Source organism: Aythya ferina (genome assembly GCF_964211825.1).
Source record: "Aythya ferina genome assembly, chromosome: 12".
Taxonomy (NCBI): Eukaryota; Metazoa; Chordata; class Aves; order Anseriformes; family Anatidae; genus Aythya; species Aythya ferina.
The window spans coordinates 3,604,386-3,630,910 of NC_140308.1; the positions used below are offsets into that span (position 1 = coordinate 3,604,386).

Below are 26,525 nucleotides of genomic sequence, written 5' to 3' on the forward strand. Positions count from 1 at the left end.
AGATTCCTTGAGAGTCTGTTAAAGCAAAGCCTAGGTATCACGGACTCTAGAAACCTATAGGAAAACAAGTGCTTGGGAAGGCAGTTCTTTTCCATTAATCTAATTTAAAATAAAAGGATGGGTTTAAATCAAGAGTCTTGTTCAGATACATGAATGTAATGTTTTAAAACATAGATTTTTATTAATAAAAATCATTGTGATTTAAATAAATAAAAATTCAATTTATGCACAGTAGGTATTTCTGTACAGGTGTGAAATTGCCTTATTTTGTTTGGGGGCTATCACAGCAGTCTTGGCATACAGAGCAACGTTATAAAAATATACCTGATCTTGGTTTAAAACAGGAGCCAGTCCAGAGGTTTCTGTAGACAGCTCAAACAGCTTAAGTACAGTGTGCAGAAGGAACACACTGGAGTAGGAGGAACTGTCGGTACAGATTTACTTGGGTATCTTCAGAAAAGACGTGCATCATCAGCAAATGGTGCGTTTGAGTTACCCAGCATCACAGCTTCAATCCGAGTATATTTTTAGAGGAAGTCTGCATCAGTTATGACACTCCTTTGTGTGCTTTGGTTGGCAGCAGTGTTTTTCACAGAGTTTGACCAACTCGGACACGATGAAAACTGAGGAAGCCAGTCCAGTAAGAAACAGCAGGTCTGCCAAGAGGAAACAGAGCAGAGGTGAACACGGGACAGCTGGATTTTGGGCTGGGGACGGATCCCTAATTAAGGGCCCTCCTGCAGTAGGTATTTGTGTTGGTGTAACTATGTAGAGGTAATACCTGACTATGCTTGTGGTAGCTGTTGAATTAGAGAAACAACTGCAATAAGTAAGTAACATGAAGTCAGTTGGTACAATCCATTTGATGGGGAGACTACATTAATCTGCATTTGGAATCATTGAACTCAGCTTCTAACATGCCTAGTGTAGATGTGATAACAGTATAGTATGGTAGAGTTTGCTTAGACTGATTTAAATGGTAAAATATGCATTGCATTTAAAACTAGTAAACATTTACCCTGATTTTTTTTTTTTTTTTTAAATTGAGTGACTGCATAATGATCATAGATAGATGTGTTTAAAGCAAGATTATCATATAGAACTCATGGAAAATCTTAGCCTGTCTGCATTTACATGCATTTATGTGCAGTAAATCAAAATTCAAAACCTACCTTGGGATATCATTAAATACTAGCATTTTTGTATAGCTACGTGTATGCATATAGGTATATGAACTGTTGATTGATTTCCCCTACCAGCAGTCTCATGGGAGCTATCACATAGCAACTTGGCAGTTTTAACTGCTTTTTAAAGTATCTTATATAAAAAAAATATATATATATAATAAATTGTAACTTACCTAGGGCTCCTAAATTCTCTGTCTGGAAGATCTTCTGTAATGGAGGGACATATATAACAGCCAGCTGTCCCAAGAATGACCCAAGCACAGAATACAGGAACATGCGGTTTCGAAAAAAGCCTATTTCAAATATCAGCTTTGTCTAGAAAAAGGAAAAAATAAAAAGACACATAGCATTTCCCAATATCCTGTTGGTACTTGAATGTCAGACTGTTTCTTTGCACATAAGCTCTATTACTCTTTGGAAAACTGAAATTACATGCATGCTAACTGGGGCAGAACTAGATAGCTGAAAGTGTAGTTTCAGTTGAACAATGATGAATAACTTTATAAAGATGATAAAAATCACACTGTTTAAATGACTGTAAAATAAACAACAAAAACTTCCTATGCAAAATATTTGTGTTCTAGTGTTTATATAGTGTTTAGTTACTGTTTTTAGACAAGAAATTACTGCTGACACAATGATCTCACCTGAGAGCGGCATGTCAGGGCATTGAAGAGGTCAAAAAACACAAAACACGTGAAAGTCATTGTGGTGGTTCGGGGAGTTATGCCGCTTTCTGGATTCTGAAAGCACATGCAAAGTTAAGCCTTACAAAAATATGTCAATGCAACAGATGGACTAAATATCCCCTTTAATGATCTCTGGCTTCCTAACACTGCCCTTCCTAATCCTTCTCCACTGGATATTTCAGGAAGTTCCCACGTAATTCCTTCAGAAATTGCCCTTCACTTTGTTCTCCACCCTGATGAAAATAAGATATGATTGAAGATTTTCCTCACCTCCTTCCAGAAGACAAAGAGGGTTCCACTGATGATAATTACAGCTGACATGAAGATTTTCAGGATCAATGATTTGCTGAGTATAGTGTCCGTAATACATCGGGGGGGCTGTTTGATAGTATCCCTGTCAACAGGTTCAACTCCCAAGCTGTATCAAATAGAAGAGCACCGTGTTTAGTTAACGTGCATTTTCCTGAAATGGTACTGCTGATAGGATGGATCTGGAAAATTTATTTCAAAGAATTTAAGTGTGACAGATGCCAGGATTCTGGCAGGGTTACATAAAGCTCCAAATTTGTCTGAGAGACCTATGATAAAGGTCTCTTTTGGAAAATGAGCTGCTACAGTGATATTAGACTACCGTAGTTCATCATACCAGTGATCCCATCCTAGAGGGAGAGCTAGGTGTGAGATTTTGGCCAACATCCCTTCTGTGATGGAGCAGTTGTAATTATCAGGTGGATGAGGCTCTTGGATCTCGTGATTTTGGGCACATACAACTGTATGTGTGCAGAATTTCCTGTCCAGTCCGACCTACAAGGTGATAGCAGGTGATGCACTTCAGAGAGAAGACCGTTCCCCGTGAAAATGTGGAGCAGTTAACTGGTTAAACCCCAAAACAAGAACATGTAAAACCTTTAATACTGATGAAGTGCTTTAGGAGGAACCAGAAGGGAACAAAAGTACAACTTCTCTTATATAACTATCATATTTTGCTCATTTGAGTCTTCTATACCTTTGGGCTGGGGGCCCGTCCATGATGATGTTGATCCATAAGATCTGCATAGCGTTGAGTGGATTTGGTAGGTTGAGCACTGTTGACAGAGTAATTAGGCTCAATGCTGAAATGCTCCTGCAAAGCACAGAACATCGTTTGTTTGCGTGGCCTCACCCGAAAGGTGCTTCCACTGCAATCGAAGTAAACACGAACTTACGTGCTCAGCTGGAACCGGACAAAATTTTTTATGTTGTAAAATATTCCTTTTCCCTCTTCTATTGCATTCCTGCAAGGGAGAGGAGAATTTATTAAATAACTAAGACTAATACTATTTTATGCTGAGCTCCCTGTGACACCCTGAAGACAAATTATCTTCTCTAGCACTTACCTTGGTTGAAATTCATAGCCCAGCTTAGAAAAGAACAATGCATCTTCTCAGTTAAAATGACTTTATCAGCATTAATCAATCTGAAAGCACTGGTTCGTATGGCCAGGTTTTGATTCATAAAGCAGGCATGTGACCTATTATAGCCTCACTCTACTCTGCCTACCGTGCCCATTATGAACCAACAACGCGTTTCAAATTATGCAGCTTTCCTCTGAGCTTCTTGCATGAGGCAGAGAGCACAAGTTATGATCTACCCAGACATCCAGGAGCTTTTAAATCTCCAGTCAGCTACAGTAACTGGGGATTCTCTATTGCTACAGCAACAAGAAACCAGGGCTTTCAGATGAAAGGTAGCTTTGTCCTCACCACCTGAAACAAAAAAAAGCCATTGCAGTGTGTACAACTGAACGTGAGCCAGGCCGACACCGAGGAATCAATCTCCACTTACTGCCAGCTGACTTACACGTCCTGCATCTCGGATTTTTCCAGGGCTAGTCACATAACAGCCTCATTGCAATGGATAGCCAGAAAGCATCTGAAGCAAGAAAGCAGATACCAAAAGTCTCTGAACCTACATTACTGTTGAGAAGTCATCGTCCACAAGGATCATGTTGGCAGCCTCTTTGCTGACATCTGTACCCGCTTGCCCCATTGCGATCCCAATATCGGCAGATTTAAGGGCCACAGCATCGTTAACACCATCTCCTGTCATTGACACAACAGCACCGGCCCTCTGCAAAGCCTGTGGTGGAGGAGACATGAGGGACTTTGAAGCCAGGAGAAGATAAGTCCTGTTGGTGTCACAGGATTGGCACTTAACAGAACTGCTGCACAGTTTTTAGGGTAGATGTCAGTAGGCCACATCTATATGGATTGTACAGAGCACACAACCAAACTCAGACAAAGAATTAAGACACTGGGTTTTCAAGAGTTCCAGTGTCTCACATTTTCAGCAGAATATAAAAGAGGAGACTGAAGTCCTCTTGATACAGTGCTTGTTATTATCAAACATAATATTACTAGCAACTCTCAAGTGACCCAGGCCAGGTCTGCAGGAGAAACACTAACGAATGTTGTAAATGGTGCCAATTTCCTTTAGTTTGAGCTGATTGTGCCTTGGAAGACCAAAGGTGGCTCAAAGAACTCCTGAGGGCCCCCTATACCTTGTTTTTGTGAGGCCTATAATGGATTTGAGAAGCTTTTAGTACCTTTATGATTTTTAGTTTGTGCTTTGGACTCGTTCTGAAGAAAATGGAAACCTGAAAAACAAAAAACACATTATTGTATGAGATGAATGCCACTGGAAGTGGAAGCAAGCCTAGTTGTTTTATTCAAAACCATTACATCTGTGACAGTGGCTGAGAGCTCTGCCTCTGCCAGTTGGTCCAGCTCTTCCCCAGACATGGCTTTCAGCTTCCCATTGCAGAGACCAATATTCTGTCCTGAAAAGAAAAGCCCAAAATAAGATCATCAGCTCTGCAAAAAGCCAGCTATTTCCTGACTTGAAGAACAGGCAGCAACTGAAGAATTTACACGAAAATACTTCTCAATCTGGAGCACCTGGGAGGACACACAGCTCTGGCTCTGAGCTGGGCCGGTCACCCTCTCCTTACTCAACTGGTGTTATGGACGCAATGCAATACCCAGAACTGGAGCTGACACTAAATCCAGCCCTCTCCTCCCTGCTAATTGCACAGTGCATTTCTAAAGGCAAAATGCAAAAATGCAGAGATGTTCACACTCAGAACATCAGCAGAGTCCCAGGAACGCCATTTGTCTCATTTAGGGTATTACACTTCTGACTCTAAAATAACAGAATTAAATAATGGGAATTTGGCCCATAGTTCGTAGCTGCTTTATTACTGCATTTAATATGATTTGTTTAAATGGATTTCCAGTCAAAAACTCAGTGACATTTAAAACCTATATAGCACAAACGATAAAGCCGATTACTGTTAGGTAGTATAACATAACATTGGATTGATCTGACAGATAGAATACAGACCCACAAGAAAACAAAAAACAAAAAACAAAAAACAAAAAAACCACCACCAACAACAAAAAACAAACAAACAAACAAAAAATCAACAACTAGGTTTGCTACCTATAGCCACAGCAGTTTCCAGGGCATCTCCAGTTATCATCTTTACTGATACACCAGACTCAAAAAGGACTTGAACAGCTTCTTTCACTCCAGCCCTGGGGGGATCGATTATCCCAACCAGACCTAAAAAGGTTAGCTTCCCAAGTTCTGGCCCTGAAGCCAAAGCGAGTACTAGAAACAGAGGGAGAAAAAAAGACGACAAAAGTAAGTTATTTATAATTAATTTCCTTACATTAAAATGAACATTTAGAGGAGATTTTAGGATTTTTAGGAGATTCCAGCTTTCCATCTGAAAAAGTCATTAAAGCCAGATAGTCAGATACTCTTGAATAGACACTAAAGTTTGCTGTTCTCAAATAATACTGGTTTATAAGAATCAAAGAATTTCTGTCTCAAAAACTTTCCCTTAGGGTTTATTTCTGTCTAATTTAACCTCTACCAAGACTTGCCTAAATGCAGGTGTATTAAAACGAGACAGTGCAACACCAGAGCAGACACTATTAAACTGCTGTGCTAAACAGTGCTACTGTGAAAACAATGTTTATTTCTAGATCTAAACTGTAAGAAGGAAATTCAGTTAAACCAGCAAAACTTCCGTCGTGTAAACAGCAAGGCTCTGAACATCTTGTTTCTGTTCTTGGTGCCTAACTGGTCTTGAATAACTCAAGGATATTTTGCCAGGGGTTCATGTCAGTGTTGCTTTGATGACTGAATCACAAGCTCGCAGCAGCTGCCTTTGCTAATCGCTTTCCTTTTGAAAGGTGATTTGCCATTCACAACATCAGATGAGTCAGATATTGTAAAGCAAGCTCCGTACATGAGTTACTAACTGCAAGACACAGGACTGGTGAATATGTACGATAACTATATCATCTTCCAGACCTGGTTCCCAAGACTTGTTCTCATCTACTCACATCCTGTGGACATGCACAGGAGATGGCGTCTTTGTTATTGTGTGAAAATCTAAGACATTTTTGAAATGATGTTTCTAGCAATGAAGGAAATGGCACACATAAAACTTCTGCAGGCTATGCACTGACATGAAGTCAGGATCAAAAGGAGATTGTTAAATTTGGTCCTAATAAAGAGCTGAACCACACTTCAAATGAAAGTCTCAGTGCTCAAATCTGTGCTCTGATCCCCTTTCAAAGTTGCTTTTTGTTGCTTTAAAAGCAAAACTTGGCAGAGCAGCGATTAGATCAGGTTCAGTGTGAAGCTTTTCAATGCAACATTCAGACTGTATCCCAGACAATCACAACGCTTCAGGAAAGAAAAACATTCACCAGTACCAGTGCTTATTTTCAGCTCCTTTCACTTTCACTAATTTAAATCCAGAGAGAAAAAAAAAAAAAAGATATTAAAAAAAAAAAAAAAAAAAAAAAGATTAATGGTAAGCAAGCACCCAGCAGATCTAAGACAGGACTCTTGGCAAACTGACATAGAAAAGGATCATGTAAGTGATGCTAGGGATTAAGCCTCTGCCTATCCTAACGAGAATCGAGCCAGAAAGTATTAGGGCATAAAAATCTTAAGGGACACAGACAGCAAAGACTGACCCCGTAGACCTGAGGAGCCCATTCGTTTTTCTTCCTGCTGGTAGATGGCTTTCTGCTGGGGCGTAAGCGTTAACGAGATGCCACTGCTGTTATACATAGTGCAGTATCGAATAACTTCTTCAAATGCTCCTTTCATAAAGTAAACATCTTCCTGATCCTTTAAAGTAAGGAGATAATATACTTTATCAAAGGAAGAAAAGAGGATGTTTTAAAAATACCTATAATGTATGAAGTTTTACATCTTTTATAAAACAGGTCTTTTCTTTTCTCTTTTACCTGTTTTGTAAAATTTCCACGTGCATGTGTTATTTATAGGATGTGAGGGTTTTGCTCTAGCCTTTTTCCATGCTCAGCCATCACAGACACAGGCAGAATAGTAATGAAAAGGTGGGTGAGTTTTTAAATCAGAGCACAGTATCAGCTGAGACAAGCTCCTTAACCAGGTAAGGAAAAAAAGGCCAACATTTTCTTCCAAACAAACATCAAATCTTTCTTCCCCTGTCAGTTTTATCCAACAGCTTTTGTTTTCTTGCTCAAACCATTACATGAAAAGAGTTATCTTTTCCCATTCAAGCACAGCATTAGAAACTAAAATTACACCCAAGTCAGGAATTTTGAGGTTTGTTCAGTTTTTCTCCTGATACAGTTAACTTTTGAGAGCACTATTTGCTAAAGAGATACCATTTCATGCCCATTGTCAGAGTGCCCAATTAGGAACACGAAACCAGCCAACAGCACTGTTTGCTTTACCTGATTTTTCAGCATGCATTTCACGGCCATCCACTTTTGTTCAGAGCTAAACGGAATTTCCTTCTTTCTTACATAAATATCTTTTATGTCAGCTAATTCCATCTAAAGCAGAGTGAAATAAAAAGAGCATTGTAATGCTAAACAGTATCAAAGCTTGTCTGTATTTTCTGCAGTACAGTATACTTAAAGCACCGATGGTTGACCATGTACTTCCAGGCAGCCATATTTCATAGAGCTCAAGAGAAAGCATGTGGAGAATAGAACCTGTTTCAGAAACACCTTTTCCTTTCGGTGCCTGATAAATTACACCTCAGCCTGAAGCTTTTGCAAGAACTTCTGGCTTTTGCAAGAGCTCTGCACTGTTGTCCAGGCCCTTGGTAGGGTTTTGGACCAAAGGCAGCTCAAATCCTTCCCCTGAACCGATGGCTAGGTGCTGGGTTGGGCTCCACACGTTTCTTCCAGCCAAAGCTCGGGCTCCCCTACTTCAGCTATTTCCCAACCATCCTACTTGAAAGAAAAAAGGAAAATTGCAAACAACTGAATAGTCTATTACAGGTGTGGTTTCAAATTCTTCCCTGATGACTTAAGCTCAAAATAAATTCACCACAAGAAGACCCTTCAGCTCTGACATATAACAATCTGAACCAACACACGTGCCTGCCCTAGCAGCACGCACTGTACTCTGTGCACAGTTGCAACCATCAGAAGTAGCTTCCAGTCTCTCTCTGCCCCTGCTCCACAATAAATAAATCAATCAATAAATAAATAAAAATAGAAGAGAACTCCCCACATGTTCTGCTATTGCTTGGCTACTCAATGGCAGAGCAGAAGAAAGACTTACATTTAGCGTTTAGGGAAATAAAATGTCATTGTTTTCAAAAAAAAATCCAAATAACTAGTTTCACTGGTAGAGTTACAAGCCTAAAAACTTGGAGGTAAAACCAGATATCTCTGTGCATCATTTCTTCAGCCACCTTCTCTGCTTTACAGCCCACCTGAGGTCCGTGGACCACAGGCTGCATAACATGGATAAAAGGTGTTTTATGGCTCCCTACCCGTGAGTATGAATACAGTATTAGTAAGAAAAAAAAATAAATATTATTTTACAAAATTATGACCAGAAAAAAGGTAAACAGCCATCAGATGATCCAAATCCAGGATGATCCTGTGCTATGCTTTCTAACATGGCCAGTTCTTGCTCATTTTTCACACTGTCATCTTTCTCCTGAACTCTTAATTGCATCTACAGAAAATACATATATAGATGTTTTGTCTTCTGCTCAAAAGAAATCCATTATGCAGCATAATTGCTCAGATTAACCAAGCGAAATAATTACTGCTATTAGCACAGAAGCTCAGGGAAGGTGTTTGTCCATGACAAGAAGGTTACACTGAAGAGGTGTACATCTCCAGCCCCAGGGAGAAGAGACAAGGAAGGACTAAAGCCAGTCTGTGGACTTTAAAGAAGTCTGATCACTGCTGTCAGACTTACAATTCCAGCTTTTATTTTTTATTTTAATTCTGAAATGTTTTAAGTCTCAACAATCTTACCTTCATTGCAAGGGCAATGAGAGCTCCTTCTGTGGGCTGTCCTATCACACTGTTTTTCCTGATAATAGCGTTATTGACTACACAGCCAGCCTAGAGAAAGAAACATATTTACACGGTTTATTTATTCCACAACTGAATTCATATATATATATATAATCTCTTTAAATGAAATAAAGAGAGATTGGAGAATGAAAACAGCCACATCCCAAAATATGCACTATTGCGCATAGGAGCACCTCTTGAGATTAGTTCTTGTGCTTTCTAAACCTGCATAACCCCCAGGATATGCCAATATTTTGGTAAAATATTATATTTTGTATAAATTAACATGAAGCAAAACATGATATACATCAAACCAGCTTGGTAAGTCATGAAAACTCAGTCCCTCCTACTGTTGCTTCTAAAGTGCACTATGTGTACAGTAAAGCCTAACCTCCATTTGAGGCTCCAGCTCAGATCATTTCACTATCCAAACACTCTGCTTTAGTCTACACTTGAACGCACAAGATTTTGTTTAATGCTAACATGAAATCCAGAGACCGTCGCAGTGCATTTATGTATTGATTACACAGCTGGCTAAAGTCTACGGTCTGTCTGCATAAAAAACCTGGACATGGTAATGTTAATTGCTCTTTCCCCTGCCAGAGTTGTGTTTTGATCCAAAACAGCAATGACACTTAACTTGATGACTCTGGTCTCTCTATATATGTCCTATGATTGCTACCTTTCACCAATAAGCTTCAGGTTTCATATCATAATTACTCAGAGCCTTTCTGTGTGACTGCCCTCGCAAGGCAGTTTATTTTAGAAATACAAAAGTGGTGTTTTCACACTCATTACCCAAAGTGATCTGTGCAAATTAAAATTGAATGTAAATAGGACAAGCTGTTTCATAATTTATACTTACCTCCACTAGTTTCCCAACTGAGACATTGGAAAATTCTTTAAGAATTTCCTTTGATGGCAGAAGATAAACATTTCCTTCTCCGTTGTAGCCAACCCCACTAACCTGAGGAACAGAGAGAGAAAGAGCAAATTTCTCACTGTCAGGCAGGACTATACTACATCTGTATAGAGTGTGGTGCTATTGAGGAAATTTCTGATTTTGAAGGTACCCTGGGATTTTTCCTATAAGTGTTGCCTTGAGCTAGAAAGATTCACTGCTGGTAATGAACGTATATTATTAATTTATAAGAACAAAAAGAATTGGCTTGTCTTCTCAATTATGGCAGACAAGTTCAGCAGCAATCTCTCAGCTCAGTCAGGAGATCCAGTCCAGATCCAGTCCTTTGGTCTCAGTGGGTTTATTGGTGTGGGAGGCTCTGTCCCAGTGATGCAGGGTAGCCTGCACCTCCAATGCCTTACGTTTTGCAGGCCTGTGTTTGTCATCCACTTTGCATGCAGGTAAATGAGCGAAGTAAAAATATCAACTCAGTCACATAATAAATATTCCTACAGTAGGTGGTCAGTGGCTGGTTTCTGTGTTTGCAATAATCTCAGAGAACAGCAGATGAAATCAGTGTAGAACTTTATGATATCTGAGCAGCTTTTGTACACGCAGCCCCACCTCTGCCTGTCTCCAGCACTGCGAAAGTCCCTTCTTCTTCACAGAACCAGCGACGTACAAGAGAGAGCTTGTTTTGGGACTGACTCAACATTCCTCACCTGGGCCTCACTGAACTAAAAGCAAATTGGCCCCACTGAGCTGGACTAGGGAAGGCTGTATCAGCACCTCGTCCGTACCTCTGCCTGGAACCCGTCCGAGGTCACAAGCCGAGTCACCGTCATCTCGTTGGCTGTCAGAGTGCCTGTCTTATCGGAGCAGATGACATTGCAGCAACCTGAAGCAAGGAAGTTTTTAATCAGAACTCATAAATTACGCAAATAACGAGATCCAAGGCCCCAGAAGGAGGAGAGCACGTTCCCCTGATGCTGTTTAAACTGCACTGATAAGGAAAGGAGAAAATACCAACAGATGGACGAGTTGTGAGGAAAGGATGAAAGGAAAAGAATTTGATTGCCCTTCAGGGTATCGTGCACAGAATTTGGTTGTGGGATGTGCTAGGAGACATCTAAAGATGTCTTTACATTGTCACGAGAATCATCCTGTAAGCAGTTGGAGAAGGCCCTCATCCCCAGGGAGGTGACCAGCGTACCTGAGCTGCAGTATTACACCTGGACAGAACAGCTCTTATGTTCAGAAAAGAATTATCAAATTCTCACTCTGCCACATGCTTCCTCAAACGGGCCGTTTAACCCTTACTTGCCTCTCTTTATGTCAGGAACAACAGCACTCTCTGCCTCCCCAAGGAGTTGTGAGGCTGGAAAACCACCAAAACTGTTACCAAAAAAATACTTTAAAATCCACACCAAAGAGTGGAAGCTGCCTCACTTCTGCTCTGCTTTATGGCCATAAAGCATATTTGTTCCAGTGCCCATTTACACCAGAACACAGCAAAAGAATGAATTAGCAGTAACCGCAGGTTAGTTTTTACTCCTTAAAAGGGGAAAAAAACCATGACTTTAATGCAAAAAAAGAGAATCAGACTTCAGCTCCCTTCTAAATCTGAGTATCTTTCATTGCTCTGGAGGTGACCACATGGCTTAGCATAGACCCATGAACGTGGTGACCGCCAGATAAGAGCCCAGAAAGAATAAATGAGATTGGGCTGTGATCAAATTAATTGTGGTTTTGATGGATTAGCATGGAGAAAAGCTATCACCACCAATATTTCATGTTTAATTATTCACAATCAAAGAATCAGGTAAAGCAGAAGGATTGTCTTTCTCCCTTTGAGAAATGTAACAGACGCGGTGCAATTAATGTGCAGGAGAGTACAACTTTTCCACACTTTGTCTGTCTTGCAGAGCACCTGGACATCTGGCAGTTATGCCTATTTGGGCACAGCCCTTCCAGAACAAAATTCTTACTGAGATAAGGCGGTCTCAGATGTCCTGGGTCAGGGCAGGTACAATAAAGTGAGGGTGATAAGATCCCTTACCTACAGAACAAACAAGGGCAGTTCAAACAATAGCAGCATTTCTAAGTCAGACAAATCTTAGCTGAAGATCCGGCTGCACAGCAGACATTTGAGATTACTCGGGCCGGGCTTGGCATTTGTTGCACATTTTAATGAGTGGGACTAAATGCACAACATGTCTTCTTCATCTAATTGCCACACTGACCAAGGTCAGAGTAGCAAAGCCTGGAATAATGTGACCTGGGGTTGAGGGCCAATTTGAAGGTAAAAAGAAAGTTATTAAAAATAACGCTTTCATTATGGTTTATTTTACCCTGCAGTTGTGAGGATTACTGGATGCCTTCTCATCGTCCTCTCTATCCCTATTTTCCATGATTCTTTGGACATCAGGGAGATGGCTGCAGAGAAGGGCAGATGGTTTTGTCTATGTCACCAGGCTTGACTTGAGGGGCTGCAAATTTTTTTAGTCAGACAGCAAAGAAGCAGTCAGGAGGGACCTGCAGGATGGTCCCACAGAATAGGGAGGAATGAGAAACCAAGCCTTAAACCCAAAACAGGCATGCCTGCAGAGAAGCACAAATTTTGAAGCAGATGAACAAACCACATGGCTCCTGTGAAGCTTTACCTAAGGTTTCTACTATGGGCAGCTTCTTCACAATCACTCTTTTCTTGGCCATCCGGAGAACACCCAGCACCAGCGTTACAGTGACCACGATGGGAAGGCCCTCTGGGATGGCAGCCACCGCGAGGCTGGGGACAGCAGAGAGACAACAGCTTCAAGACGTGGGTCAAACTGCAAGGACTGACCAAAATGTGCCAAAGGGACATCTCCATGGGGGTGTTTTCCTGCTTATATGCAAGTACCTGAGTGGAAACGCAGAGCTTTCTGTTGGGACTACTGGCACACCACAAATACAAAAGCAGGATATTTATAGAACCCTTCAACCTTTTTGGGGGGTGATTGTGATGGAACAATCACTTTTCTTTTTCTCATTGCTAAAGAGCAATACTTTCTGGCTAAGTGGGAATTTAAGGGCTGGGTTTCATTCATTTAACGTTCTGAGGATGGAAGTTGAATATTCCCTGGCATCACAGCTCACATATTAGCTACTGGCCACATGCATCTCCATATCTCCTGCATGTAGCTTTTTTTTTTTTTTTTTAAAAGGACTGATTTCAGAGCCATGACAACACCAAACAACAGGTTTTATGGGCACTACTAAAAACACATGGTTTATTATGTTTGATTAGGAGGTTGTGCATGCATTTCGTGTCACATAAAATGCAAATTCCTGTCTTTGTAAGTAAACCTAGTAAGAAAAGTAAAGGCTAATATTTGCTGTTGTTACACTCCCACTAAATTCATAGTACAGATAGGAGAGGACATTCATGGCATGATGAGGTGGAAATGTCAGTGATGGTTTTCAAAATACTTTGTTCAGAGGAAATAAGGAAAAAAAGATTTGAATTTGATTAATTTCTAAAACTAAGTAAACCCTCATACTTCTTTTTTTATTAAACTCTATTGTAAAGCAAATATTAATTGCAGCAGTGCAAGATCAACGTGTACTTATGAAGAGTCATATCCAAGTTCTCTTTTGTGGATTGTCTATTGTTTTCAGCAGTAAACTCCCTGGGACATATTTCATTATAATCAAAGAGAAAGGTGCTCTCCAGTCCTCACCTAACTCCAATTGTGAACATGCTGAGAAGATGCTTCCCTTGTAACCAGCCAATTAGCATTATTAAACCTGGTGGGGGGAAAACATCTGATTAAAATACATTTATACAAATATAATCTGCTTTAGCTGCTGTTGGGGAATAGAATATGCAATGAGGCCCCCAGATTTCTCCCTCCCAGGCATCTGTGCTTGGACACCCCCATCCAGGTAAGCCATATCGAAAAGTACTTGAAAAAAAATGGCCCTGGAGCACAGAGGGCTCTCACAGCTGACCGTGCAAATACAGGCTTTGTGTTCAACTCACCAATTATTCCAAAGGAGAAAAGAGTGAGTTGCTTCCCCAGTCTGTCCATGCTTTTCTGGAGAGGTGTTTTGGGAGTCTGCAAACAGAGAACAGCTGTTTTGATTTGCTTATTATGTAAGATTAGAATAGGATGTTAGGCCAGAGTGACTGCCCCATGCAGTCCTGGTTGTGATTACTGTGGTCCTTACTGCTGCCCCATGTACCCTACTGCTTACACATCCCAAACCCAAGATCAAGATTTAATTAGTTTATAAAAACACATCTGTGTTGGTCGGTTCAGAGATCTAGCCTGTGAAAGCTTGGCATACGTAGAAGTAAAATTTTATATACTTAGAAGAAATTGAGGAGGGAAAAAACAAAAGAACAAGGACAAGAAGCCATGAGGTTTAGGTGTCCCTTGGTCATACAGTGGCATTCTGTAGCAGAAACAGAGATGGACCCAGTGCATTAAATCTCAGAACCACTCCTTCGCACCAACTTTCATCCAGCACACCCACCATTTTCAGAGTGACACGGAGGTTCCTTTACCTCTTCAGCTTGCATCATTTTGAACACCTCTCCAAACTGTGAGTTTTCACCCGTCCCAATAACTATGCCCTGAAAAGAAGGAAAGAAAAAAAAAAAAAAAAAAAAAAGAAAAGAGGAAAAAGAGGCAAATGAAAAAAATCCTATTTGAAAGATTCTGTGATGAATATCAAGTAGAAGGTTGCAGGTTACAGGACTCACTTTTCCCTTCCCATACCGCACCAGGGTCCCCATGAAAACAACATTGCTCAGTGTGGTTATGTCTCCGGCTTCCAGCAATACGCCGTCAGTCTTGTTGCAAGGCTCAGCTTCTCCCGTAAAACTGGATTCATCCACCAGCAGATCTGTAACCTAATTAACACCACACATTTCTGGCACTGTTAAGACAAATTTCCAAAGCAGGCTCGTGTCCATATAGCTATATTTACCTCTATTAGCCTGAGGTCTGCAGGGACCCTATCGCCAACAGAAAGGTATATGATATCTCCAGGCACAAGCTCTCGTGCTAGAAGATGCTGCAGTTTTCCTTCCCTTAGGCTATATTAGACAAATGGAAAAAGAAGAAAAAAAAACAGGCTTTATCCCTTCTGCAGACTTGGGAACATGATTGGCAGGGAGGCAAGAGCCCTGCTCCAAAGAGCTTTCAGTATATATAACATACAATCTGCATAGCCATGAGCGTGTTCCCCCTTGGGCTCAGTTTTAATTCTTAAACAGATGGGCAACTTACAGAAGATTTACATTTCAGCAGTAAGTGACTTGAATGGCACTTAATAGGGAGGAGTGACAAGGAGGTGTGCTTTCCCATTGCTCACGCTTTAAGTAGTAACTTGCTGATACCTTAACTGGAAGAGCTTGAAAAACTTTTTAATGACTGGCACATTTTATTGTATTAAAAGGATCGCCTTTCAAGCAGATAGATGCTTATGGCATCATTATATTGGAAAAATAAATAAATAATTCAACAGTGGTGTTTGTAAGATCCAAACCCAGGTGAACTTTGGACCAGAATAAAGCCCTACAGAGCTTTTGAAACGGAACATTCCTCTGAGCCTCACAGCTTATTTGTGTTGGCTGTGACATGGCCGATTTGCAAAGACACAAGCAGAAAAGCACAATCTCAAGCACTGATACTGAGCATCAAAGCAGCCGGGCGTGGGCACCTGCCATGCCCCACAGCTGCCACATGGGCAGTGGCATGGCCGCATTCACACGTGGCTGGCTGTAGGCCTCTGTGCCTGTGCGTACAGACAGCGAGGGCATTTTTTTTTTAGTTTAAAACTCTTAACCCTTGTCCTATCACTATATTCCCTGACAGAATCCATCCCCAGCTTGCCTGCAGCCCCCTTTAGGCCCTGGCAGGCCGCTGTAAGGTCTCCCAAGAGCCTTCTCTTCTCCAGGCTGAACAACCCCAGCTCCCTCTGCCTGTCTTCACCTCCCAGACACCGCTTTCTCATCAGGCACATGATGACCCGAAGTCACTTTCTCCACAGCTAGGTTTTGCCCTCATAACCCAAAGGACGCAGAACCACCGAGCCAGGCAGCCAGCCAGCCGCGCCTCACCAGTTGCACTCAGGGGGGACCAACTTGTTCAGCTCTTCCAGAGACTTTTCCGAGCGATACTCCTTTTGAACAAGAAAGGAGAAGAAAGCCAAGTTACGTGAGTGACCTGCTCATGGCACAGCCCTGGCTGTGGAGCAGAACCCTGTCTCACATACCTGGATGAAGGCCACGGTGACCACGATGAGCACCGCCTGCGGACAGAGAGGTGTTAGAGACACGGGCATGCCAGCTCTGGGAAGCAAAGGGTTGGGTGACAGATGTGCCACCTACCACAGTGATGCTCGCCGCATCCTCATATTCTTTAGTGATGACGCTTACTAAGGCAGAAGCCAGCAGCAAGAGAATGAGGGGATTTTTGAACTGGGAAAAGAGACAAAAATTGCGGTATAAAGTTAAACATAGTCTGAGCCGGTCTCAGAAAGGATTTAGAGGTGCTGTTTTGCTGTATGGACTTTGCTTCCCAGACAGAGCAGGTGCAATGCCCGTGGCTAGACTACATGGCACAGTCAGCATCAGGGATTGCAGGACAAGGCTGAGGCTCTCACCAAGCCACAAAAGTTTCCTCTCTTTCCCCCCAGCTGCACAGGCAAGGCTTGTCTATGGAGACATACAGTGCAGGGCTGACTCTAAAATCTCCTTAGAGTCACGACAGGTGCAGACAAAACCTTTTATTGTCTTTTTAGAATTTGAAACCAGAAATCCTCTCTCTTTTTTCCCTTCTCATTAATCTGCTAAACTCTGCCCTGGTCCCAGGCGCCAGCACTATACAAATCAAGTGCTGCAGTCCCAAAATCATGGGAAACATCACCAAAATCAGTAGTGACTCAGGAGAATCATGTGCTTTTGGAGAGTTCCTTACTTCCCCCTCCCCCCCCCCCCCCCCCCCCACTTTTAAACATGGATTTTAAGGACCTTGCTCATAATCTCAGATCTATTTAGGTCTATTTAGATCTATCTCAGGTCTATTTAGCTAATGTAGCATTTGGTGGAAGTGAATCACATTGAAGAGTTTGTTTGGTGTCCTCATTGGAGAAATAACTTTTTAAAGTAGTCAAGGAAGAGTAAAAAAAACAAAAACGTTCTGTTTTTGAAAATTAAAAATCCTTGAAGAGATTTAGTGATGCTTACATCAAAGAGCTAAAACAGTATTATTTGAGTATTATTTACATTAAAAAAAAAAAAAAAAAAAAGATCCGTGCAATAACAAAGTCTTTCAAAGAAAGGAAAATCTACATTATCCAGCTAAAATAAAACCAAAGCAAGAAAAAAAAAAATAAAAAAAATAAATCAAATTGCTGTCTGAAAACACACAAAAAAATTAAAACCACTCTTCCTGTTTGGTTAAGAGCTTTAAAAGAGAGGTGAAAGATACCTTATATACTGATGAGAGTTGTTAATAAAAGCAAGACTAAAAAATAATGCAGTTGGGGAAAAACTGGACAGCACATCCAACCTTCTGCTAGGCTTCTTGGGTGCAGCTGGCTTGAAGGGCACCAGTGACCGCCAGTGTAACCGAAATCACAGCTATGGATGGTTTTCCCAAACCTTTCATGATTTTATCACTTGCCTTAAAGAGAATAAATGTGCTCCAGAAACCAGGTCACTGAGCTATATCTTTTGATTTGCAGGCTGCATGGAGATAAAAAGGTTTATTTTTATTTTAAGATGTTATCTCCACTTTAAATGAACCCACATCTGCATCTGACAATGGCTTTCCTGTGGGAACAGACAGTTTCAGTATCCCGGGCACATCCTGTCCCAAGGCTGAATCCAGGAAAGTCGAAACCCTGAATATTTCAATGTACAGACACTTGGGACACCTCAGCCAGGGAAAATGAGAGTCTGTGCTGAAAACCCTTACCTGGTCTAAGTATTTCTTCCATATGGGCTCTGTGTTATCTACTGAAAATTCATTCCAGCCATGTTTCAACCGGCGCTGTAGCACGGAATTCTCTGAGAGGCCAGTGTGTAAATCAACCTAGCAGGAAATCAAAGCAAAACAACTTTACACATGGTAGGATAGTCATAGAAAAAAGCGTAAAGCCGATCTCATTATTTTAAGAAATTGTCAGTAGACTGGATGTGATGCTCATGGTTCAGTGTCACAAAGTTCTGGGGCTGCTCTTTGAGCAGTGTGCAGCTCCACACTGAAACCCAACTGCTCTTCTCCTTAGGTACTTCATTTTGCTAAATTATAAGACTTGACCACCAGCTCTCACAGGAACTCATAAAACAAGCACAAGTTAATTAAAAAAACCCAACTATTTCCACAGGTGAGAAATTATACAAGGGATGACAAATTGGAAAACCACACTGCAGCAGCGGTGTCTGTGGTTTGCTCCAGGCAGGGGATGGTGGCTGGGCAGGGCAGGACATGGGGCCAGGCTGCGAGGCAGCCACAGAGAAGTCACCCAGGATGCTAAAACCACATGAGAAATTTTGCCTCAGAAATGAAACTTGCCACAAAAAGCAGGGGAAAAGGGCTGCATGCATTTGCACTACATTTCCTAAGGTAGTGAGGATAATTTGGGTCAATAGGTGTGCAGCCTGCAGACTGTGATGCTATTTTCACAAGCACAGCTAAAACACTTACGTTTAAGGCTTTTGCCAAGTCTTCTTTATGGCATTTACATGCGTCTTTCGGGGGCAGAACTGTCACCTCCTTCTCCTGCTCAATGACTTTCAGTTCACATTCCTCCTGGCTCTGCAGAAAGGAGATAAAGCGCTCGTTAGGCAAGAACCCCATTAACAGAAGCCTTTCAGCACCTCTTCACCTCTTCAACCTAGTCCCATTCCCTTATCTCATCAGCCTTATGGCTCCACAGTTAGCTAAAACACTTCCCACATTGCAGCGCTCTATAATACTCACTAATTAATCCTCAAAGCCAGGCGCACCTCCTTACACCCAGCAGTGAGTAGCTCAGGCACTCACCCGTGACCCCTCCAAGGATGGCTGGTGGCTGGTGGTGGCACAACCCTTCAAGCAGGAGCCCCTTCATTTGGGTGATGGCAGAGCAGGGAACTTGCTGTGCTCTACCCAAGAAGTGCCTGATGATGTTATTGTGTTCAGTATCATTCAATAATTAGCCCAAATAGTGACACTTTTGCTCACCCCCACATACATCCAAACAGTCAGCAACAATCGAAGGAGCTCAGTGTAACCCCCCAGCCCTGCAGCATCCCAGGCAGACCTCATTCCCCCTTCCACACCAACACCTCTGGTCATCTTCTACCCCCATTTCCCAGCAGAACCAGGGTTGTGCTCTGGCCCTTCACTGGCACATACAGCTCCACACAGCAAGGTGACAGAGATGCTGGCAGCACACTTCACCCCCCTACAACCTCCATTCCCCACCACTGTCCCCAGCTCATCACCCTTGAGATCTTCCTCAGCTGCTCAGCAGAGGAGGGCAGGTAAAAATTGGGCTCAGCTGAGTTGTTTTCTGAGCCTTTACAATGATTTGGATGCTGCCTTGGTTGAAAGGCTGAGCCTGAACCTTTTTTTGTTATCAGCTAGTGGAAAGCAATGTGATTAGGAGCTGGATTACCCAAAAGACAAACACACAGCAGCACCACGGGCAGGAAAGCATGCAGGGCTCTGCTGTTTGCAGGGATCCTGCCCAAGATTGGCATTTTTCCATGCCAACATCTTCCAGCCCACTGCACGCTTGATGCTCAGAGCAAGGAAAAAACATTGTCCCTTGCTAAAAACATAAACTTGTCAGAGGGAAAAATCAATGGTAAACATGAACTAGAAAAACTCTCTGCTCCAACGGGAGGAAGCAAACCCCCCTGTTGAGGCTACACAGGGGATGCTTGCTCACACAAGGCTCCTTTCCCACCTCTGCACCCATTTTCCATCTCCATGCAGGAAAAACCCTCTTAAATCTCATTCTGACTTCTCCCTTTCATGATAAAAAAGACATAAACTGGGGCATTTGTTGAGCTCCTATTGCTCTTCCTTCAAATGCAGCACTCCTGGATGCTGTGGGTGGAGGTGGCTGGGTGCTGCAAGGGTGAGCGCAGTGCTGAGGACCCTGGCAGAGGATGCTCAGCCCATGGGAGGATTTCAGCACCTGGGGAGGTTGTGAATGGAAATGCTCAGGCCCAGGCGCTCAGCAGCACCTCAGCAAGGGCTTAGAGGATGTCAGAGATGCCTGAAGGTGTATTTGGGGAATTAGCCCTTATATGAATACTCAGGAGGTTTCCAGGAACCTCCAGCATTTTGCGGTCCTGAGGTAGAAGCAGAAAATCTCTCTTCCCTACATTGCAGCACTCCTGTTACCGCTGTTTAAGCAGTTTCTTCAGGCTCCTCCATGCTGCTGATGGCATGGACAGGTACCGCTGCCTCCGAGGAGGCTGTATTTTAATTAAAGGAGACAGAGGTGGGAAGAGACACGGGCAGAGGAATAACATGCCCACAGTCCCACAGAGCTGCTAGGAGAAGCCAGACCTGCCAGCTCCCCGCTCTATCACTGCTATTTACCTTCGGAAAGGCGTGGAGGAAATGAATGACAAGAGAACACAGTGCATGGCTACAAATCAATAGCCAGGCCAGCAGCTCCATGCTCCTTGCAGCCAGGGCTGCTCCACAAGGAAAAAATTTTCCTGTGAGTTGATTTCTATTGATTGATTCTATTGATCAGCTTGTGCCTGACAGTGATTTGCCTGGGATGACCGTGGCACAGCTTCTCCTCCCAGAGCAGCCCCAGCAGTGCCCAGCTTGGCCATGTCTCATCCATCACTTTCTTTGCTGTCTACCTTTTAAACCAGACGTGGGCTGTCAACATTATCAATGCACACTTTTATCCCTTACACATAACTCAAGCACAAAAGCATGATGCCATACAGCAAGTTAGCAAAAAGCAATGGAAGTAAAATTACAATTTATCCCCTGCTCAGTGGACTCGGGAGATGCTGGGGACCTGGAGAGGCCCCATCCATGCAGCAGCCCACTCCATGCTGCCGCTGCCCACCCTGTGCATCCCCGGCCCCAAAATGACCCATCCATTGTCACACCAAGCAGCCGTGCTGACAGGGAGAAAGCGCAGGGAGCACGAAACCCTTGTTGTGTGCTCTGGCAAGCAGCCCAGAAGAGCAGTTCTTGGGATTTCAACTCCCCCAGCTCTGCTTTTCCTGAGCTTTTGGATATTTCTTAGCCCCTCCGTCTTAGGTTACTTTGGACCAGCTAGTGTATCATAATCCGGTCAAAAGTGGGCTGGGATATTTAGTCTGACAAGGAGCCCTTTAAAACCTTAAACAGAAACCCTCTTCTTGTCTATTCTTCATGCCTGTTGAAAAAAAATAAACCAGCCTAATCCCTCAGAAGCCCTTCGGGCTGCTTTTTGGGCACTCGTGGCAGCTGGTGGCCTGGGGAGCTGCGTTTCAGGGGCACAGGAACCCCATGCAGCAAACCCCAGCCCCCTGAGCAAGGGGCTGCCTCGCTGGGCTCCCTTATCAGAGCCACCGGGTCCCAAAAGGAACAAAAAGCCAGATTTAAGGCAGCTTTGGTACATAAGGTCTCCCGGGAGGGAGCTGCTGCATCCCCAAAACCCCGGGGGAGCTGGAGGGAGGGAATTAACTCCTTGCTTGGTATATGTTTTTCAGAATACAAAAATTGGGCATGACACTTCTAAAAGTTTGAAAACGTGTGCGTAAGGAAAAGCCATACCACTACTTTGCAGAAGCAGTCTCATGGGCTCTCTTTCTATGTGCTATGGGAGAAAGGACAAAAAGGGGTTTGGTGATGCAATGTGCCTGGAGCAGGAGCCAGCTCTTCCTAAACCTAAGAGAAGAGCCCCTAAACCACAGCAGGTGCCTGTGAGCTGGCAGGAGATCCTGGCAGGGAGCTCCCCTCCTCTCCTGGTGCCCTCTGAGACCATAAGGATGTTCCCACCTTGCCCTGGGCTTCAGCTCTTTGGGGATGAAGGAATCAGTGACCAGATCTGGGCTTGGATGTTCTTCAGGTTTCTGCAGGAAAAACGGGGTTCTCTTAAACTGAAAGCCAGCTCTGCAAACTCCTTGTGATTCTGAATGTGCCACTGTGGACAGAGAACTGAAACTTTATGCATCCAAGTCTCTACACCAGCTGCATTTGTGCTTTGCTGTGGAAGTTAACTGTTCTGCCACCTCCAGATAATGCCATTGGCAGAGCCCAAGGGCTGCCATCACCTTGCAGCTGCCCATGCTGGGGCTTCTCCTTTGCTCACTGCAGTCTGTGTATTTATGCAGCCAGTGTATTTATCCTGCTTGAGACTCATCGGATCACCCGGACTCACGTCTTTAAGCCCAGGACAACCTTTTTGACCTGACCATTTCAGAATTATAAAACTGAAAGTGTTCTATGGCTATTTTCAAATAAAGAAGCAAAATATCATCCTTAGAGGAGACACGAGTCATTTACCAGACTAAATCACAGTCTGGGAATATGTTCTTGATTTATCAAGTTGTTTAAGGCATGGCAGTTACTGAGGTTAATAATAATAGTGGCAAAATGCAAAGAATGGTGGCAAAATGCAAAGAATTATTTGTCAACTTTATATAGAATAAATTGGGATCTCCTTTCAGGAGTACAATAACTGCTATTCAGTGCTCTGCCCCAGTGCAGTGGCTTCCCAGCAGTCACCCAATTGCTTACACACATTGCTTGGATTTATTTAAGCCTCACTGTGATGGCATTGTAAAAAGGTTTTCTGGTGGGCATCTAAACGATAGCAACATCCACGTGGGCTTTGAAATCAGATTATTCCTGACACCCTCGAGTCTCTGCAGAGCTGCTCTGAAGTCACTCCATCACTGTGCTCACCCGTTATGGGTTCTCCCAGGACTTGTCTGGAAGTCGCTTCCCCACTGCACTTGCACGTTGCTGCCTACTTCCTATGCCTGCAGCCAAAACGCCAACCGTTTCCCCGTCATGTTACACAAGAATGACGCTGCACAGGCTACAGCTCAAATTCAGGCAGGGTGTACGTTTGTCAGTAAATATGTATCATTATTTATTTTGGCATGACGGAAAAGTTACTGCCAAAGAACAAGCCAGCCTAATTGCCATCGGCATCCTGACTACATAGGATTGGAAACCTCAGCTTCCTATCGAAGTGAGATTGCAGAAATTTGTAATCTCAGCGGCGCCTTCCTCTCCTTGGGGTTTCGAGCTGTGTTTAAGTGGCACAGAGCAGCAACACACAACGCACTGTGTGGTGCGTGGGGTAAGAGCTCAGAGTGTTCTTTCCTTCTCTCTGTTGCCCTGACCATCCCCCTGCTGGAAAGACAGGCCTCAGAAATGATCAGAGGATTAGCTGAAATGACAGCTGACAAAGGCCTCAGTCAGAAAGGAACACAAGCATCTTGAAATGTATGGATGGTGTTGTGGGGACAGAACTAAAGGCCAACCCTAGGTGCTGAAAGAATTAGATCAGGTTCACATGGGAGGGCACCCGATCTGTCTGTTGTGTGGGAGAAAAATGGGTCTTGAGCAATGGTAATCCCTGTGCCGTGCAAACACATGATGATAAAATAAACCCAGCCTGTGAGTTTCAGTGGAGAGAAAGCAACAAGAGTGACAAACGTGACTCCCAAACCACCACTGGCCACTCTCTGACCCATCTGTGATGGTACCAAGGAGCGGTAGTGAAGGGAAAAATCAATGTTCGTAGATCAGCATTTTTCAGGAAAAGAAAGCATTATGTAAGAGTTATGAGCAGAGGTGCCCAGCTCATCTCGGCCACTCATTAGCAGTGACGAACGCTGGCAGAGCACACAGACAGCCCCAGGGGTCAGCCCGGCTCTCCCAACCCATCTGCTGCGGCCTGAGCTGCGCGCCCTGCCCGTAGCACGCAGCATGCGTATCCTCATCTTGTCCCGCTGCCTGGTAAACATCAGCAACCTCATCCCACTTACAGGGAACAATTCAGCTCACAGGGCATGGCCACAGCAACACCAAGTTAGCAGCCGAACAAAGCAGACCAGCAGGCAAAGGTGACAGATTCAACCCCAATCCCACAAATTATTTTTGGCAGGTCCAGGCAGGGGACATAAGAAATCCTCACCTCCTCTTCTGGCTCGGCGCTTCCCAAGGGCTGGTACTTCTGCGTGAAGCGGACGAGAGACCTTTTCTGGAACAGTTTGGTGAAGCCTCCCTCCACCATCTTTGCCGGGGCGGTGGGAAGAGCCCCGGGGGCCGCGGTGCCGCTGCCACCCGCTGCGGCAGGGCTCGAATTCCCCTGCAGGCGCGGGGCTATGGTTACGGGCGGGGAGAGGCCGGGTTACCTGCCGCCAAGTCACGCCTTCGGCTGCAGGTGCCAGAAGGAGCCTGCGCACCTTTCGCCCATAAAACCCTGCCAGGGGAAACCTGCGAGTGTTTAAGACCCATATGGGAGTGCAGAATGTGCAGGTACAACACCCAAAGGGCACCTCGAGGGCTGTGGTTTCCTCTGCCTGCTGAAAATGTGCAGCAGGAGGAGCATCGCCAGGTGCTGCGTATCGGGCAGGCAGGGAGCTTGTTTTGCCAAGGCCACTGTGCATCCCACGCGGCACCGAGCCTCCTTGTAAACTTCTAGGCTGGGGAAATCCTGTTTGAGAAGTGCTCCGGTCAGCAAAACACCAGCACTTAAAAGCTGAATGCACCAGGAGAGGGCATAAATGCGTAACGTGTGTGTAATGGGAGCCCCCACCTCTTTTGGAGGTGAACCTATTGTGAGTTTGTGGTGCTTTTTTTATTAAAAAGCAACAGGTTTTCATTTGCCAGAGGGGAATGTTTTCATGGTGGATCTTGACATGTGGGGAAAGTTAATTGCTTGCGTCCTTTTTGAAGATTTATAGCTGTCTGTCAGGGAGCATTGTGCTCAGGTGTGCACTAGGAAACCTACGGGCTCCCTCAGGCAGCATGGCCACAGGATTCACTTAGACTTAAATTGTCCCTGTGGTGTAAACTGCATTCAGGGAATAAGCGTAATTCCCAGACAAAGAAAAAAAAATTGTGCAATTTCCTGCAGAATAGTTCTCTCCCAGGAGCTTCAGGTGCCACCTTCCTGGCTCTGGGGCAACGGAGGTGGTGGCTCCCAGACTATGATGGGGACAAGACCCCAAACTCTCAGCAGTGTGACAGCTCATGGTGCCCCACACCTGTCTCAATTCACCAAACTGATGCCTTCCCACACAGCATTTCAATTTTCTTATTTGCACCTCCCACATCCCGGTTCTCACAAAAAGTGAGGAGCCCCGGGGGACACCCCACCAGCACGATGGGGTGTCAGCCACAGATCACGCACATCCCCCCACGCCGTGCCCCACTGAGGCAATCCGGAGGGAGGATTTATTCCCAAAGGCTGAGGGGAAGGCAAAGCGATTGGGAAACACCCTGCAAGCAGCTGACCTCTTGTAAATCACGGCTGGGACTTCCTACCTCCCTCGGCTCCTGATTGAGAAATGCTTTCTTAATGACCCAGAGCAGATGCGTCAGGCAGATGAAGGAAGTTCCTGAATCAGTGCAACAAGGCTCCTTCCCATGGGAAAACATCCAGCATCGTGCTTCGTGCTGATTTTCAGGCTGCTCACATCCAGGCCTTGCCCAGAGTTTCAGGCGCTTACCCAGAGCTTGAAGGCAGCCTGGGCTCCCAAAGGCACCAGAGGTTCAAACCTTCCTGAAATCTATGGGAATTGTGTGGCAAAATGTCCTAGAGCTCGGCATGCTTTGATCTGTTCTCTCCTTCTGTGGCTTTTCTTAAGGATCAGGAGGGCAGGCAGCTGCTGCCGTAGTCCCAATGGAGTACACACTTCTGGTTGTCTCAGTGAGCTTGGTCTGTTCACAACTTTGGGACCTTACTGAGTCACTCCTCGTGGCTCTGATAGAAAAGCAGCAAAACCATTTTCCCCCTCTAAAGGCTGGCAGGAAGATTTACCAGGGTTTGTCCTTGCCTTTCGTATTCCAAGGCCTCATCCGTGCAAGCAGCACACAAGAGGAGCTTGCAGCGCCGCTGGGGCTGTGTGATCCTGAGCACGGTGCTCATTAGCCCCGCGCTGCTGACAGCACAGCTAATTGAGCAACAGGCCCGTGCTGTTGGTTTCTGTGTTTAACCTCCCCCTCTTGGCCAAAAGCTGCTGCTGGTGGAAGCACAGGGAGCTGGGCATTGCATAAACAACCCAGAGGAGAGCAGAACCAGGGTAAACGTGAGGAGAACGGAGGCCCATGTGCCGTGGTCAGTGTGGAGGCACCCGCTGGGTGCTGGGCCTGCAGCCCCACGCCCCTCAGGGACCTGC

General features: G+C 44.2%; 1 protein-coding gene across 5 annotated transcripts; it reads right to left on the reverse strand.

Annotated features, from left to right (window-relative positions):
- Positions 1-156: 156 nt before the first annotated feature.
- On the reverse strand, positions 157-25,874 carry ATP2C2 (ATPase secretory pathway Ca2+ transporting 2). 5 transcript variants are annotated; one of them, XM_084533120.1, is made up of 27 exons: positions 25,672-25,872; positions 18,862-18,972; positions 18,130-18,246; positions 16,539-16,628; positions 16,424-16,459; positions 16,269-16,330; positions 15,134-15,242; positions 14,907-15,056; positions 14,709-14,777; positions 14,181-14,256; positions 13,879-13,945; positions 12,820-12,944; positions 10,957-11,054; positions 10,121-10,222; positions 9,214-9,303; positions 7,663-7,764; positions 6,913-7,069; positions 5,357-5,527; positions 4,597-4,694; positions 4,461-4,511; positions 3,828-3,994; positions 3,082-3,150; positions 2,883-2,999; positions 2,147-2,294; positions 1,835-1,930; positions 1,361-1,502; positions 157-656 (listed from the first exon to the last, which is right to left on the reverse strand). In XM_084533120.1, exons 1-27 carry the CDS (start codon positions 25,783-25,785, stop codon positions 544-546), a joined length of 2,847 nt encoding a protein of 948 aa, XP_084389246.1. In that variant the 5' UTR covers positions 25,786-25,872; the 3' UTR covers positions 157-543. The 5 variants fall into 5 exon arrangements, with proteins under 5 accessions (XP_084389246.1, XP_084389247.1, XP_084389244.1 ...); XM_084533121.1 differs by lacking the exon at positions 25,672-25,872 and adding an exon at positions 24,317-24,787; XM_084533118.1 differs by lacking the exon at positions 157-656 and having other exon boundaries at positions 1,070-1,502; positions 25,672-25,874.
- Between the last annotated feature and the right edge of the window lie 651 nt (positions 25,875-26,525).

Coding starts and splice junctions, on each gene's coding strand:
- ATP2C2 (XM_084533118.1), bottom strand. CDS start 25,785: ATGTTTTCCCATGGGAAGGAGCCTTGTTGCACTGATTCAGGAACTTCC. Junction 3,995..4,460: donor ACAAACTAAAAATCATAAAG/GTACTAAAAGCT, acceptor CCTCCACCACAG/GCTTTGCAGAGGGCCGGTGC. Junction 3,000..3,081: donor GTCCGGTTCCAGCTGAGCAC/GTAAGTTCGTGT, acceptor TGTGCTTTGCAG/GAGCATTTCAGCATTGAGCC.